Here is a 14,165-nt window from a genome sequence, read left to right on the forward strand (position 1 = left end):
GCAGCTATGGAAAGACAAGGACAGAGGTCAGTGTCCTGGCCCTGCCCATTGAGGAAGGCTCCTCACCCCTCCTCCAACCCCCCTAGGACATGCCCTGGGAGGCCAGTGGCCAGGTCTGGGGAGGGGACAGTGTGGTGAGAGGCGTCATGGTCACCTCCCTGCTGTGGCTGTAGTCACATCTACTCCACACCAGGGTGTGAGCGGCCAGGTCTGGGCACAGAGGGTCATGGTTGGATGTGAGTGTCCCCAGAACTCACGAGGGAGACACTGCAGAAGGTTCAGAGGAGAAGTGAGGGTTGTGGGGGCCTAAAGCCCATCAGTGAGTCCTCCCTGAGGGGTTACCTGGGGGTCACTGAGGGAGGTGGGGTGGCTGGGGGGGAGGGCATGGGGACATGGCTCTGGGGTTATATTTGTATCTGTTCAGTGGAGTCTCTGTGCTTCCTGATCCCCAGGTGACCGCTTCCCTCCCCCCACCCTTCCTCCATGGGGGTCAGCCTCACCTTGGGCCCTGAGGAATGGACCTGGCTGTGTGTGGACTGTGACCTCTGCCACCGTGAGCCCCAGGTAAAGGTTTCCTCCTCTGAAATTGTTTTAGTCAGAGGAGCACAAAGGCTAACTAACAGGGAGGGGCTTGTTGGGTGGGTGTGTGGCCACCACAGAATGGGAGGTGTCAGGGGTGTTAGATGGACCCTGGGCCTTGGGCTGCTGTTGAGCCACAGACCCCCTCAGGATTCCCAGACAGACCTGGAGATCTCCGGCATGGACATTCCCAGGACTCACAGGTCATGGCCTCAGCCAGTCAGGCCCACACAGCTGACACAGTGCCACTGAGAAGTGCTGTGACATGGAATCTTCACATGACCTCAGGACACAGGGAGACGCAGAGACATAGGGTGTAGGATTTGCAGGGCACCTGCAGACATTGGACAGACCAACCTGTTTAATGTCACCAAGTAGGTGGCTTGGCCAGGAGGGGAGGGTTTTAAGGCTGAGACCAGCTATTTCTCTATGGGATTCACTATTTTGCCACCAAAGAGGGGAAAGTTGGTGTACTCATCCCTAATGATGAGCAAGAAGGGCCTGTTGAACTGGACAGTGGGGGCCTCAAACAAAATGTTTTCTTCCCATTTGGCATCCCCTGTGGCCACTGTCTCTTCCTTGTCGAAGGTCAGCACAGCCTTATGCAGGGCCTGGAGGGCAGAGAAGCAGAGGGGCCCTGAGGTCCTGCTGCCCCACCCCAGGCTGCAGCCAGGCCCCACGTGGGAGCCTCCTACCAACAGGACCTCACCAGGGCCTTCCTGCTGCACCAGCCTGTCCTGTCCTAGGCTCCCTGTGGGTCACTCAGGTCCCCCCACCCATCTCAGCCTCTGCCTGACTCAGCCTGGTCCCCTCCCCCTTCTTTTTTGACCTCCATTTCTCTGCCCTTGAATGTGACCTCAGGGGCACAAGAGGAAGACCATCATCCTCTATGTCACCTCCACATGTAGGGCTAGGAACTCTTCAGCACAGGGACATTGGTGGTGACCTTCCCAGTGCCCAGACCCCAAGAGGGAGCCACCCACATGGACCTATAGTTGCTCTGCTCCTTCGTGCTTTCCCCAGCAAGTGGCCCATTTCAGTGGACTCAGTAATAATTCAGATTTGCTGGTTCACAAGTATCTCTAAAGGTCACAGATGGAAGATTCCAGAACATTCCCTGAAGTCACTGAGCCTAAGCCTCTCTGAGTAAATGTGGGTAAACAGAAGCCCAAGGACTCAATGGCCCTGGGAAAGGAAGAGGCCAAGGGTCAGTGGGACCCTCAGGGGAGGACCCTGCAAGGTCAACTGCACTGGAGACCAACTCCTGGGGTCTGTCCTCCTCCCTGTCAGAGCTGGTGAAGCTCTGCATCCTCAGGAGGACCTGCCTGGCACTTGCTGTGTCCCTTGGTCCCTTCCTCAGCCTCAGGCCAGAGCAGGCCCCCACCACTCTGGCCTGCAGACCATGGCCATCCTCACCTGGGAGAGCCTCAGGGGTGCATCCTCCGTGATCCCAGACAGGTCAGCTGCATTGCTAAAGACCTTGGTGATGCCCAGACTTCTCAGGACGGGCTTCAGATTGATGGTTCCAGAGATGGACAGTTTGGGGAAGTGTAAATTGGCTGGCCTGGTATGAAGGTAGAAAATGAGGGCGTTTCATAGGGTTTCTGGCTTCTGCTGGGCCCCACTATGCTGTGAAAGTGTTTCCTCTCCTGATTGGTTCTCCCACTTAGTGCCCTGTCCCCACCCTCAGCAGAACAGGAAGTCACTGGCTTGTGTACTTTAGCTTCCTGGACCCCCGCTGTGCTGCAGGCTCAGCTCCTGTCCCCAGGGGTGGTGTGAGGCCCAGGGACTGTGCTGAGGCCACACACTGGCACCTGAGCTCAGGGACCAGTGCCAGGCTGCCTTGTGCTCTGTTCCCAGCCTGGGTGTGGTGGCTTCAGGAGGGCAGGGTGGGATGGTGGTGGTGACCACCCAGGGGCTGTTAACCTGCAGATTCGGGTGTCACGTCTGCCTGCAGTGCCTCCTGCATCAGCGCCAGGGCTGGGCTCATTACCATGCCCCTGTGCCCTGCTCTGTGCCTCACGCCCCAGCTCTGTGGCTTCTGGGGCTGGTGAAGCAGCCTGAGATGCGACAGAGAAACAGAGCCTGGGGGAACATGCCCTGAGCAGCTAGTGCTGCCTATTCCTGTTCTGGGCCTTTCCATGCAGGCACTTCCCCATGCACCATAGCTGGTCCTCAGGGAAGTCCTCTCTCGTGCTGCCCTAGCCTGCAGGCCTAGGCCTTTGTCCTTGGTCCTGACACAATGTGCTGGCATTGCTGTTCATGCCCCCAGGTGAAGGGCAGGGCACTGACCTTGGAGGGCACTGAAGTCCTCAGGCCAGTCTCTGGGTCCGCACTCCCCTGTCACTCACCCTCCCCTGAGCCTGGCTCACACTGATGGGAAGCACAGCTGCTGAGCATGTAGCACAGGGCCCTGTGCAGGGGACAGGTCCCTCCTCAGCCATCACTGGCAGCTCCTGTGTGGGCACCTGGACGGGGCATTACCTGATGTCGATCTTTCTCAGGATATCTTCAAAGTGCTTGGGGGTCAGATTTTTCTCCACCTGCAGCATCCTCCCTGGGTCCGGCAGGATGGCGAAGGCGGTGGTGTCACCCAGGTAGTGCTGAACCAGCACCCAGCTGGACAGCTCCTTGTCCCGGTGCAGGAAGAAGTTGCCCAGGCAGTGGATCATGGGCACCTTGATGGTCATCTTGCTGTTCACGTGAAAGTTCTCTAGGATGTGCCGCTCAGCATTGGGCTCCTCGTTCCATTTGCCTGGAGGGAGGGAGGGAGGCAGGGAGGGAGGGGGTGAGATGTAGGTTGGGCGCTAGGCAGCCACCAGGGTGCCCTGAGTCCCCTTCCTGTGAAGCTCCTCTCTAAGCCTCAGTTTCAGTGTCTGTCAAATGGGATGAAGATGGAAACAGGCTGCTGAAGGTTTATGTGGAAATAATGAAAAGCCAGAGGGGGTTTTAGGATTTGGATAGAGTCAGGCTTAATGTGAAAACCCAACTCCAAACCGACATGGCTCTAGGTGGATTTTATGTGGATTTAATAGTACCCGGAGGTGCTAAGAACACTAATGGCAGGATCGCCCCTGGGCGCTTCTTTCCCAGCGGTTCCCTGTCCCTAGTGAATAGATGGTTTTGTCTGTATTCAGGACACCCCTAAGTCCTCGTCCTGGACCCATGTGAAGCCCAGAGCTCCCCCTGTGCTGGACAACAGTGCCTGACCCTCACAAGCAGCAGAGTGGCAGGTGCCACAGGGAAGCCTGAGCCCCAATATCTCATTGGGCAGGAGGAGGTGGTGCTTGGCAGGACAAGAGCTGCCCTAAGTCTCCGCAGAGCTGGCCCCTCAGTTATGCCGCCAGGTCCTGGGGCTCAGCACAGGATTCCGCCTAGGAACAAGGGAGCCAGGTTGGGAGGAAGCCAACCCTGTCCTTGACTCTGCTGGCCTCACCTGACCATTGCCCTGGGGCAGTGGAAGCTGTCTTAGGACCTGGGGCCCTGGAGTCCTGGCAGGTGGGCAGGCTGAGGGTCCATGCCAGCTACTTATCTGTGTTGAGTCCCCACAGTGTCATGCTTTGTGTGACTTAACAACAGAATATTGTCTTACTCATGACATGATAAGACAGTCACATCCCAAAGAGGCGACATGGCTCCTCTATAGTCAAAGTCAATGAATGGTGCAGGCAGGATTTGAACCCAGGTCTTGCACACCCCCAGCTGCCAAACTCCACAACGAGTTGTTCCAAGGACTTTCCATGAAAGGCCACTCCCTCCCACCACGTGCTACAATTTGCATTTGTGGCATTCTCCTTAGGAACCATCACATGTGTCCCTCCCTCTTGGGGATCCCCTGTGAGCACGAGGACAGACAGGGCTCTGACAGGTCCTGCAGAGAAGATGACCCATGAGCAGCTTGAGCTCCTCCCTCCCGAGCCTCCTTGGTTCACAGAATGGATTGAATTGTGACCTAGTGGAAACCCAAGGAGGCCAAGTGGAGACGCCCTGCCCTATTCCTTTCTGCATCGTGAAGGAGAGTTTAACAAGAGGGAGCCTGAAGGACACTTTGGTCATTTCACCAGAACCAGCTCAGGCTGGAGGCACCTCACCATGGAAGGAAATGTAGTTCAGCAGGGCAAGAGCCGTGTCGTTCTCCAGATGGGTGACCAGACCCGTCACTGTCCTTTGGGTTTTCTGCTGCACGTGACTGTTGATCTGTTTCTCGGCTTCGTGGGTGTTCCTGAAGTCAACGGGGACGATCTCTGAGTGGTACAGATTCTTGGTGTCTTGGACAAACTGATCCACGAGCTTTAGGCTGCCGTGGATGAAGAGGCTGCTGCCCGTGGTCAGCTGGCGCTGTTGGCTGGACTGCTGGAAGGTCTGGAGGAGATGCTGGAAGCACTCATGGATCTTAGCCTCTGGAGTCTCCCTGAGATTCAGCTTCAGGCCCTCCAGGATCTGGGTGTGAGTGTCACCCTTGGTCCCCAGGGAGAGCATGGCAAAGGCCATTGCGATGCTCACTGGGGAGAATAAGATATTGCTGTGTCTTGACCATGTGGCTGGCTCCCTGTATAAGGTGAAGGCCATGTCAATGACCTTGGAGGAGACATTGTGGCAGGTTGAATGTTCCTCATGCTCATGGCCATGATCAGATGACTGGGCCTCCTGGGGATCTTGAACCTGGGAGCCTGGGGCCAGGCAGCACAGGCCTACCAGCAAGAGGAGGCCCCATGAGACGGAGGATGGCATCGTCCTGCAAGACAGAGAAGGGAGGGCCATGTCCTGAGCACAGGCCAAGACGACTCCCCTGCCCAGTGATGGACACCAAGCAAAAGAGTCAGCTGACTGACCGTGTGCCAGGTGCCCAGCCCACGCAGGTGCTGCCTACCCCTTCATCAGCAGTGATGATGGTGCACCTGAAAGGCACAGCGGGGTCTAACCTCACAGTGAGCTATCAAGAGAGTAGAGCCTGGACCAGGCCCTGGGGAGGTGAGCAGGTCTAGATAAGGCCACCAGGGTGCACCCCCAGGATTGATCTGGGGGTCTAATTAGATGAGAGACCAGAGGAGACACACACCTGCTCCCTGAGTCTTCCCACCTGACCCCCGTGCCGCCTCATGACATCTGGCCATCAAGAGAGCCCTCAGCAGATATGGACCCTTGGCCATGATCCTGAGCCATGAGTCCCAGTAAACCTCTCCTCACCAGGATCCACCCACCACAGGATGCACTCAGTCCTCATCACGGAAAAGAATCAGAAAATTATCAAAATGAACATGATGCTGTCCCTCTGGTGACCTCCGCGCAGGTATCACCTGTGCTTGGCTTTCTTGTCACAGTTCTGCACCTGCCTCCAGGGGTCAGGGCCCTGCATATACATAGCCAAGGTCCTATCAGCAGCCCAATGCTCTGTCCTGGCCACCAATATTGTCCCAGACCCTTTGTGGACATGATGAGACTTTCTCTCTGGAAGATCAGAGTTTGGGGAAGGAAGAGATTTAAACAGACCTAAGTTCTAATCCAGGTTGCCAAGAGCAGCTGTGCCACCCACAGGGCACAGTGGAACCTCTCTGAACCTCATCTTTCAAAAAGGACGGGACAATTAAATGAAATAAAGGTCGATACCAAACTTACATCCAGACAGGACCTGGGAGGGCAGCTCCTGGGGGCAGAGGTGGTGGGCTTTGTGAACCCACAGCCTTCAGAATGGTGAGGGGATGGCTCATGGGGCACAAAGCCATGAACCTAGTAAGAAAGAGCAAGGAGAGGGCTGAACGGGCAGCCAGGTCACCAAGGAGTTAGTTACACACCTCTCCTGGGGTCTCCAGCAGGAGATGAAGGGCAGAGGCCACTGGGGCAGGAGGGTGGGTCAGTGAGTGCAGGTGACAGGACCCTGGACCTCCTCGGAGCCTGAGAAGCCAGTTGATAGGCTGAGCTCCAAGGGCCCCTTTCTCCATGAGGGGGTGGGGGACATGCAGTGCAGGAGCCACGTTCTGGGCATCTGGCTCAGGCTGCATTCCCAAAGCAGCAGGGTAAGAGGACGGGGCAGAGGCCCAGCTGGAGAAGAGGGCAGGGATGCCCAGGTCGCCTCCTCCACCCTCTAAGGGCAGAGACCAGCAAGGACAGGAGGCTCAGAGTCAGTGCATGTGTGGAGGGGCCACAGGAGAAGTCACCACGTCAGCTCCCGCCCCAGCATTCACCCCAAGGCCCACTGTGTGCAGGGGCGGCAGAGCCAGGCCCTCACCCTCACCGAGTCTCCCAGCAGCACAGCCAAGGCCAGTCACCTGGGCTCAGATGAGACCTGCCTGTGGTCCTGAGCAGTCCCCAACTCGGCGTCTCCTGGGTGGACCCCGGATGCTGGAGCAGGCAGGAGTCCGCGAGCACCTCCCGAGTCAGCTCAGGAGGTGATGGGGGAGGACTTATTGTGCAGCCCGGGAGCCACAGGGAGACTCACTGGATGCCCTGCACCAGGAGCTGTCCCTCACTCACACACACCCCTTGGGGACTTATAGTCCACCTTAGGAGTGTGGGGACACTGAGTTACTGTGGGAGGAGGAGCCTTCTGTGCTGGACATCAGCCTGGGGCACCTCCTGAAGCTGGCCAGGTGTCTGCCTACAAGGTGCCCCTGTCACCTGAGGCCTTGCTGTCCTCCCTGACTGGGCAGTGCAGTGGAACCAGCTGGTGCCAGGCCATCAGGAGGGGGAGGTGGGAGGAGCCTTGTGGCCCTCCCTGACCTGAGGGTCCCCTCTGCTGAGACACACCTCAGAGGTGTGGGAAAGCAGCAGATATGTCCTGCTCAGAGCCATGTCCTGCTGGGCCGCTGGCACAAGCCTGTAATCCCAGCAGCCAAAGAGGCTGAGGATTGCAAGTTCAAAGTCAGTCTGAGCAACATAGGAAGGCCGTAAGCAACTAAGCAATACCCAGTGTCTAAATAAAATATACAAAGGCTGAGGTGGGGGTGGGGTTTGGCTCAGTAGTTAAATGCCTCTGGGCTCAATCCCTGGTACCAAAAAAGAAAAAAAAAATTAGTGTTTTCCTATACCTGATATGTGTAGACATTCACCTATTTACTTACCTGAAGTTACAGGGCTCTTTCTTATTTTTTAGTACAGGGTTTGAATCCAGGATGTTCTATCACTGAACCACATCCCCAGTCCTTTTAATTTTTGATTTTGAGACAGGGTCTCACTAAGATGCTGAGGCTGGCCTTGACCTTGCAGTGCTCCTGCCCCAGCTTCCTATGTCCTAGGCTCTAAAGCCATAGGAGGAGGTAGCAGCCCAGTGCCAGGTGGCACAGAGGCCCCAGTGTTCAACTGGGGAAGGATCAACTTTACAGTCCCACAAATCCTCAGGAGTTCCTGAACCCTCATCCCTAATCTCTACATCTGTTCCCAGTGACCACCTAAAGGCTGCATGGACACTCTTAGGAAACAAACCTCCCCTCCCATGCCTGCACCCTCCCCTCCCACTCCTCCTGCTACCACAGCTCCTCCTCCCCTGCTGCAGAACCCTCCTCCATCCCTCTCCCCCTGCTCTCCCTCCTCCTCTCCTGCAGTCATGACTCCTCTACCCACCTCTTCTACTGATACAAGCCTTCCCCTCCCCCTCAATGGATCCATCCCCCCACTCAATCCTCTCTTCTCCTATCAGTGCCCACACCTGGTCCCACCAGGTCGTCTTACCAACTAACCCAAAGCTCAATCAAGCTGAGGAGGGCCCTCAAACTCCTATCTAAGATCTGGTGAAAATGGCCTCTAAAGTCTGTAATGCCCGGGAGGGATTGGCTGAACCAGCCAGGCAGGCTCCATTGCAGACAAAGGTAACACTGCAAACCCAGGCCTCGGCTGTGGCCCTGAGGCCCAGGGCTCCAGTAAGAGTTTCACAGGGGGAGCCAGCATCCCTCTCTAATAGGGGATGGTTCAAATGTGGATGAGAAGGTCACTGGGCTCTCCAATGCCCAAACCCACGCCCCCCTCCAGGCTGAGCCCCACCTGTAAGCAGGAAGGACATTAGAAGAGGACTGCCCCATGGCTGGCCCTTCCTTGGCGTCTCCACATGGGGCATGACCAGCAGAAGGTTCCTTCTCTTGAACTATTGGGGTTCACAGAAGACTGAAGAAGCCCAGACTTGAGGACCCCCTTAACCCTTGCTGAGCCTAGGATAATGCTCCAGGTAGCGTGTAAGTCCATAACCTTCCTTGTGGACATGGGGGATTACCTATTCTGTCTTGCCTGCCCACCCTGGGTCTCTGTCTCCTTCCCAGGTCTCGGTTATGGGGACTGATGGCAAACCTCCTTCCCAAACAGCACTGCTAAGCTGGCCTGTTCCCTGGAGGGACATCCTTTCACACACTCTTTTCTGGTCATCCTGAATGGTTCCAGTCTTAGGCAGAGATGTTCTCCTGCTGAGAGCCACAGCCAGTCGGGATGGCACCAGAAGGAGAGGTTAAGAGGTGACACCACCGAGCTATTAAGATGATGATAATTAAATTATAATTGCTGTGACTGGATGATGCTGGATTGAAACAGACTGTGTGTTGAGTTGTATATGGACCCTGCTGTCCAGCAATAGGGCAGCTCCAGCAATAGGGCAGCTCCAGGAATAGGGTGGCTCCTGCTGCCCTGGCACGCACTACTTTGGAGTTCCTGTTGAATTCTCGCGGGGTTCCTGTGGAGTTTGCGTGGAGCCCTGTGGAGGGTGAGAGAGTTCCCAGGAAGTGTGCATGTGGAGTGCTGGTGGAGTTCAGGGAATAAAGTAGTTCCTATTTGAACCTAGAAGTGCCTTGTGGTGGCTTGGTTATTTTGTGCCCAGCCAGACTGTGGCATTTGGTGGCCTGTGTGGGGGACCCTGAAGCTTGGGGTAAGTGAAATTGCTCGCCCCTGAGGGAGGGCGAAAGAATGGGTGACCATTTCAAAAAACAATGTATTCTTGTTTTGATTTTTTTTTTTGTTTCAAGCTGCCTGTCCCTAGAACTTTCTCAGGCAAACTAAGGAAAATGGTTGGCTCAAGGTTTGAAGTTGTTCGCCCCTGAGGAAGAGATAGAGATAGACCACAAATGCACATGTTAAGAAAATAGAAAACTGATACAACAAGTTTTTGTTTCGTTTTGCTTCGGTTTTGTTTTGTGTTATCTTGTTGGGTTGCGTTATTTTTACAGCAGAAATATGGAATTAAAAATTAGTAAAAAACAAACTGAAAGAGTGTTAAGTAAATTGTTAGAGGAAGGAGGCACCCCAGTAAAATCAAGAACAGTTAGGGCATACATTGATACAATACAAAAATGTAGCCCGTGATTCATTAAAGAGGGGTTGTTAAATATATCACAATGGAACCATCATGGTGAAGATTTTAAAAGGATAGAAAATGACAGCCCAGGAATTCTGCCAGTTGGCACATTACCGTTATGGACGTTGCTACAATCTTGTTTGCTTAGTCAAGGAGAAGACATTTTAGATCAAGTAAAAGAGAAGGTCTCTCGAGCTAGTCAGACAGAGGAAGAAAATTTAAAGGAAGAAGGGCTATCAGGGGAAAAGTTTCAACAGGAGGCTGCTACTAACACCGTTCTATCGCCAGAGGGCGTAAGTGTCCAACCAACAGCTCCACCTATGGAGACAACATATGCTGGGGAGCCCCCAACCCCCATAGTTGATAGATGGGATCCTGAGACAGGACCTCAAAGATTAGCATGACCTGTATTTGAGCAGGCAGGAGGGCAGCGAATTCACCATGCTCTAGATTTCAAAACAGTGAAGCAGCTAAAAGAGGCTGTAGCAATCTATGGCCCTCAAGCACCCTTCACTGCAGGCATGGTCGAATCCATTACCAACTTGGACATGATGCCAGCAGATTGGGCTAGCATGTGTAAATCTGTGCTAAATGGAGGATAATATTTGTTATGGAAGGTTGCCAATCAGGAATTTTGCACGGAGACGGCTAGGTAAAATGCAGCAGCCAGTTATCCTCAGAGAAATCTAGATATGTTGTTAGGAAAGGGACCTTATGAGGGTCAGCTGCAACAAATTGCATATGAACTTGCCATATACTCACAAATTGCTGCAGATGCAATTAGGGCATGGAAGACTTTACAAGGACATGGAGATTTACAAGGTCAATTATCTAAGGTAATACAATGAGCTAATGAAACTTACGCTGAATTTGTAGATAGGCTTATTCAAACAGCTATGAGAGTTTTGGGGGATACTGAACAAGCAATGCCATTAATTAATGAGCTAGCCTTTGAACAAGCAAATCGATGGTGCAAGGAGGCCATTAGACCATGGAAACATGAAGATTTAAACACATGCATTAAATTATGTAGAGACATTAATGAACAGGGGCAAGTCTTGGCAGCTGCAGTACAACAGGCTTTAGATGCCAGGCCAAAAACATGCTACAATTGTGAACAAACAGGACATTTTAAAAGGAGTTGCCCCATAGGAGGAGAGTTTAACAAAACTAGGTATCAAAGGGGTAGAATACCGGGTATTTGCCCACAATGCCATAGAGGGAGACATTGGGCTAATGAATGCCATTCTCAAACCACCATAGAGGGTACTCCATTATCAAAAAACGAACAAGGACCAGGTGTTTACCCACGATATCATGGAGAAAAGCATCGGGCTCCATTGCCAAAAAACGGATAGGAGGGCCCAATGCTCCGGGGCCCACGACCACAAATATACAGGGCATTGAAGGAACCCAGCAACACCATCAGGGTAGTGCCCAGGACACATTATCCATTAGATCCCTCATTAGACAAACCAGAGGGAGTGCAGGGCTGGACATCTGCGCCTCTGCCAGACCAGTACTAAGTCCAGAGATGGGAGTTCAAATCATTCCCACAGGGGCAAAAGGACCTCTTCCCCAAGGAACAGTAGACTTATTATTGAGATGCAGTTCTTCTACTCTAAAAGGACTTATGATAAGTCCTGGGGTAATTGATCCTGATTATGAAGGTGAAATAAAAGTAATAGCCAGTTCTCCAAGGGGTATATCAGTAATTTCACCAGGGGATAGAATAGTACCAGCCTGCATGAATACCCAGCCTGCATGATAAATTTTCCAGCCATACTATAGAAAGAGGTTCAAGGGGGATTAGGCTCCACAGGTGTAGATTGGGCTATGCTTTCTTTAAATTTAGAATCTCATCCCAGGCTAAAACTAAATATTCAAGGACACGGATTTAATGGGCTACTGGATACAGGAGCAGACCTTAGCATCATCTCTCGTAAAGAATGGCGAAAACATTGGCTCTTACAACAAGCCACTCAAAAGTTTTGAGGCCTAGGAGTGGTGACTAATCCTCATAGAAGCACAATGGTATTAGATTGGAAGGATCCTGAAGGATGTGAAGGAACTATACAGCCATATGTATTGGATCATCTTCCTATAAATTTATGGGGACGAGATGTCCTAGATCAATTTGGTTTGATGTTAACAAATAACATCAATCCTAATGCGCCCACTACTAGGGCTAGACAAGGTTTTAGGAAAGAAAAGAGATTAGGAGAACAAGAACAAGGTATAGCAGCACCAATACAAATAGATCAAGGAACAGACAGACATGGGTTGGATTTTCAGAAAGGGCCACTGAGACAATAAAAATTACTTGGAAATCAGAAAGACCAGTATGGGTTCCTCTGTGGCCCTTGACTAAAGAAAAGATACAAGCAGCCCATGAACTGGTCAAACAACAATTAGCAGAGGGACATATACAACCTTCCGTATCTCCCCATAATACTCCCATTTTGGTTATCAAAAAGAAATCTGGTAAATGGAGATTATTGCAAGATTTAAGAACCATTAATAATGAGGTGATTATTATGGGACACATGACATACATATTTTCTCTACACTAGAAGAAGCTACAAATTTTCATAAAAGGTTCCATGTCAATGCAAATACTTTAAAAAAGCATTTTAAAATAACTAAGGAAAAAGCTAGACAAATAATAAAACAATTTCAAAGTTGTGTGACCTTTTTACTACAAGTTAATCTTGGAGTCAATCCTAGAGGACTGATACCTAACCATATTTGGCAGATGCACATCACACACTTGCCAGAATTTGGAAAATTAAAATATTTGCATGTTACAGTTGATACTTCTTCCAGATTTTTGTTGGGCTCCCTTCATGCTGGAGAAAAAACTAAAGATATTACAGCTCATTGCTTACAAAATTTTGCCACTGTGGGCGTTCCAAAACAGTTAAAAACAGATAATGGTCCTGGCTATACTTCTACCTCTTTTAAACAATTTTGCTCATCATTTGGTATTACTCATATAACAGAAATCCCATACAATCCACAGGGACAAGGCCTAGTTGAAAGAGCTCATCAAACTATTAAAATGTACTTATTAAAGCAAAAAGATGGAATTGGGAAGGGGTATATATCCCCCAAAGATAAACTTAAAATAACCCTTTTTACTCTAAACTTTTAAAATTTGGATTCATCAGGGCTTAGTGCTGCAGAAAGGCATATGTGTCCAAAAAATCTACTTAAGCCAAAGGTACTTTTGAAGGATATTCTAACAGGAAAATGGAAAGGTACTGATCCAGTGATTTTCTGGAGTCGGGGTCTGTTTGTGTGTTTCCACAGGGAGAACAGTAGCCGATTTGGATTCCAGAGAGATTAACTAAAGCAATTTCTACAGACCAAAAAGAAGATGATTTGGCTCAAATCCATAACAGCTGATATCCAGAACTCCAGTTTAGCTATCCTTACATCTGCGACAGTGGTTCTCCCACACCTGGAGGCTTATGAAACCAGGATGCTTTTTTCAATATCTATTTTATTATTGCCCTTTCCCACATCATGAAGTTCTATTTTGTTTTTGAGCTCATACAGACCTAGGTTAATGTTTTTCTGATCAGTTCTATTTTTTGACTGTGGAGTTTTTAAACATTGCTATGGAGATTTCACCTGTGAAAAGCTACAAGGCCTTTACTATTATGTTATGTGTTGTGTTATTGTATTACGTGTGCACACTTGTGTTTTGTGTTGTATGTTTGTATGTGCATATGTCCATATATCATATATGAGGAGAGTTCATTAAAAAAATGGATTCAAAATTTTTTTTATTATTCAAGTGAATTAAATGGTTTAATTTAAATTGGTAAACAGCTGTTGAGGATTGTTTTAAAATGTGAACAAAAAAGAGGTTAATAAATCTATTTGTTTACTTTCACTTTTCCTTTTCATTATATCTAATTCTATTCAGGATACTAAATTGTTTAGAAAATTGCTTTTTTTTTAGTGCCTGCTGGAATGTTACATAATTTTTTTAGCCATCATTGCCAGAATTCCTATATTCATCCCAGTGCTGGTAAAGACAAAGATAAAAACAAACTACAGCTTCTGCGATAGCTATCACAACAAACTGTTTAAACTGATGCATCAATGAATAATGTAACACAACAAGTGATGCTCAATCAAGGAGTCAATTTACTTTGGGAGGAAATGGACTCATTAATGGATTCCTTTGCTTTGAACTGCTTGCAGAACTTGCCTGGACTATGTATCACTTGTATACATTGTGAACTATCTGTTGGTACAGCGACTTGTGGTAGTGCCAGGGTATCTTTGCTGATGGTGTCAACGGTGG

The 14,165-nt window shown here is 50.5% G+C and overlaps 1 protein-coding gene across 1 annotated transcript; it reads right to left on the reverse strand.

The window, feature by feature from the left end:
* Nucleotides 1-998: 998 nt before the first annotated feature.
* On the reverse strand, nt 999-5,426 carry LOC144377571 (alpha-1-antitrypsin-related protein-like). The gene is made up of 4 exons (XM_078049003.1): nt 4,671-5,426; nt 3,064-3,334; nt 1,996-2,143; nt 999-1,190 (listed from the first exon to the last, which is right to left on the reverse strand). The coding sequence occupies exons 1-4, from the start codon at nt 5,338-5,340 to the stop codon at nt 999-1,001; spliced, it is 1,281 nt and encodes a 426-aa protein (XP_077905129.1). The 5' UTR covers nt 5,341-5,426.
* Between the last annotated feature and the right edge of the window lie 8,739 nt (nt 5,427-14,165).

This window comes from Ictidomys tridecemlineatus, chromosome 5, assembly GCF_052094955.1.
Source record: "Ictidomys tridecemlineatus isolate mIctTri1 chromosome 5, mIctTri1.hap1, whole genome shotgun sequence".
Taxonomy (NCBI): Eukaryota; Metazoa; Chordata; class Mammalia; order Rodentia; family Sciuridae; genus Ictidomys; species Ictidomys tridecemlineatus.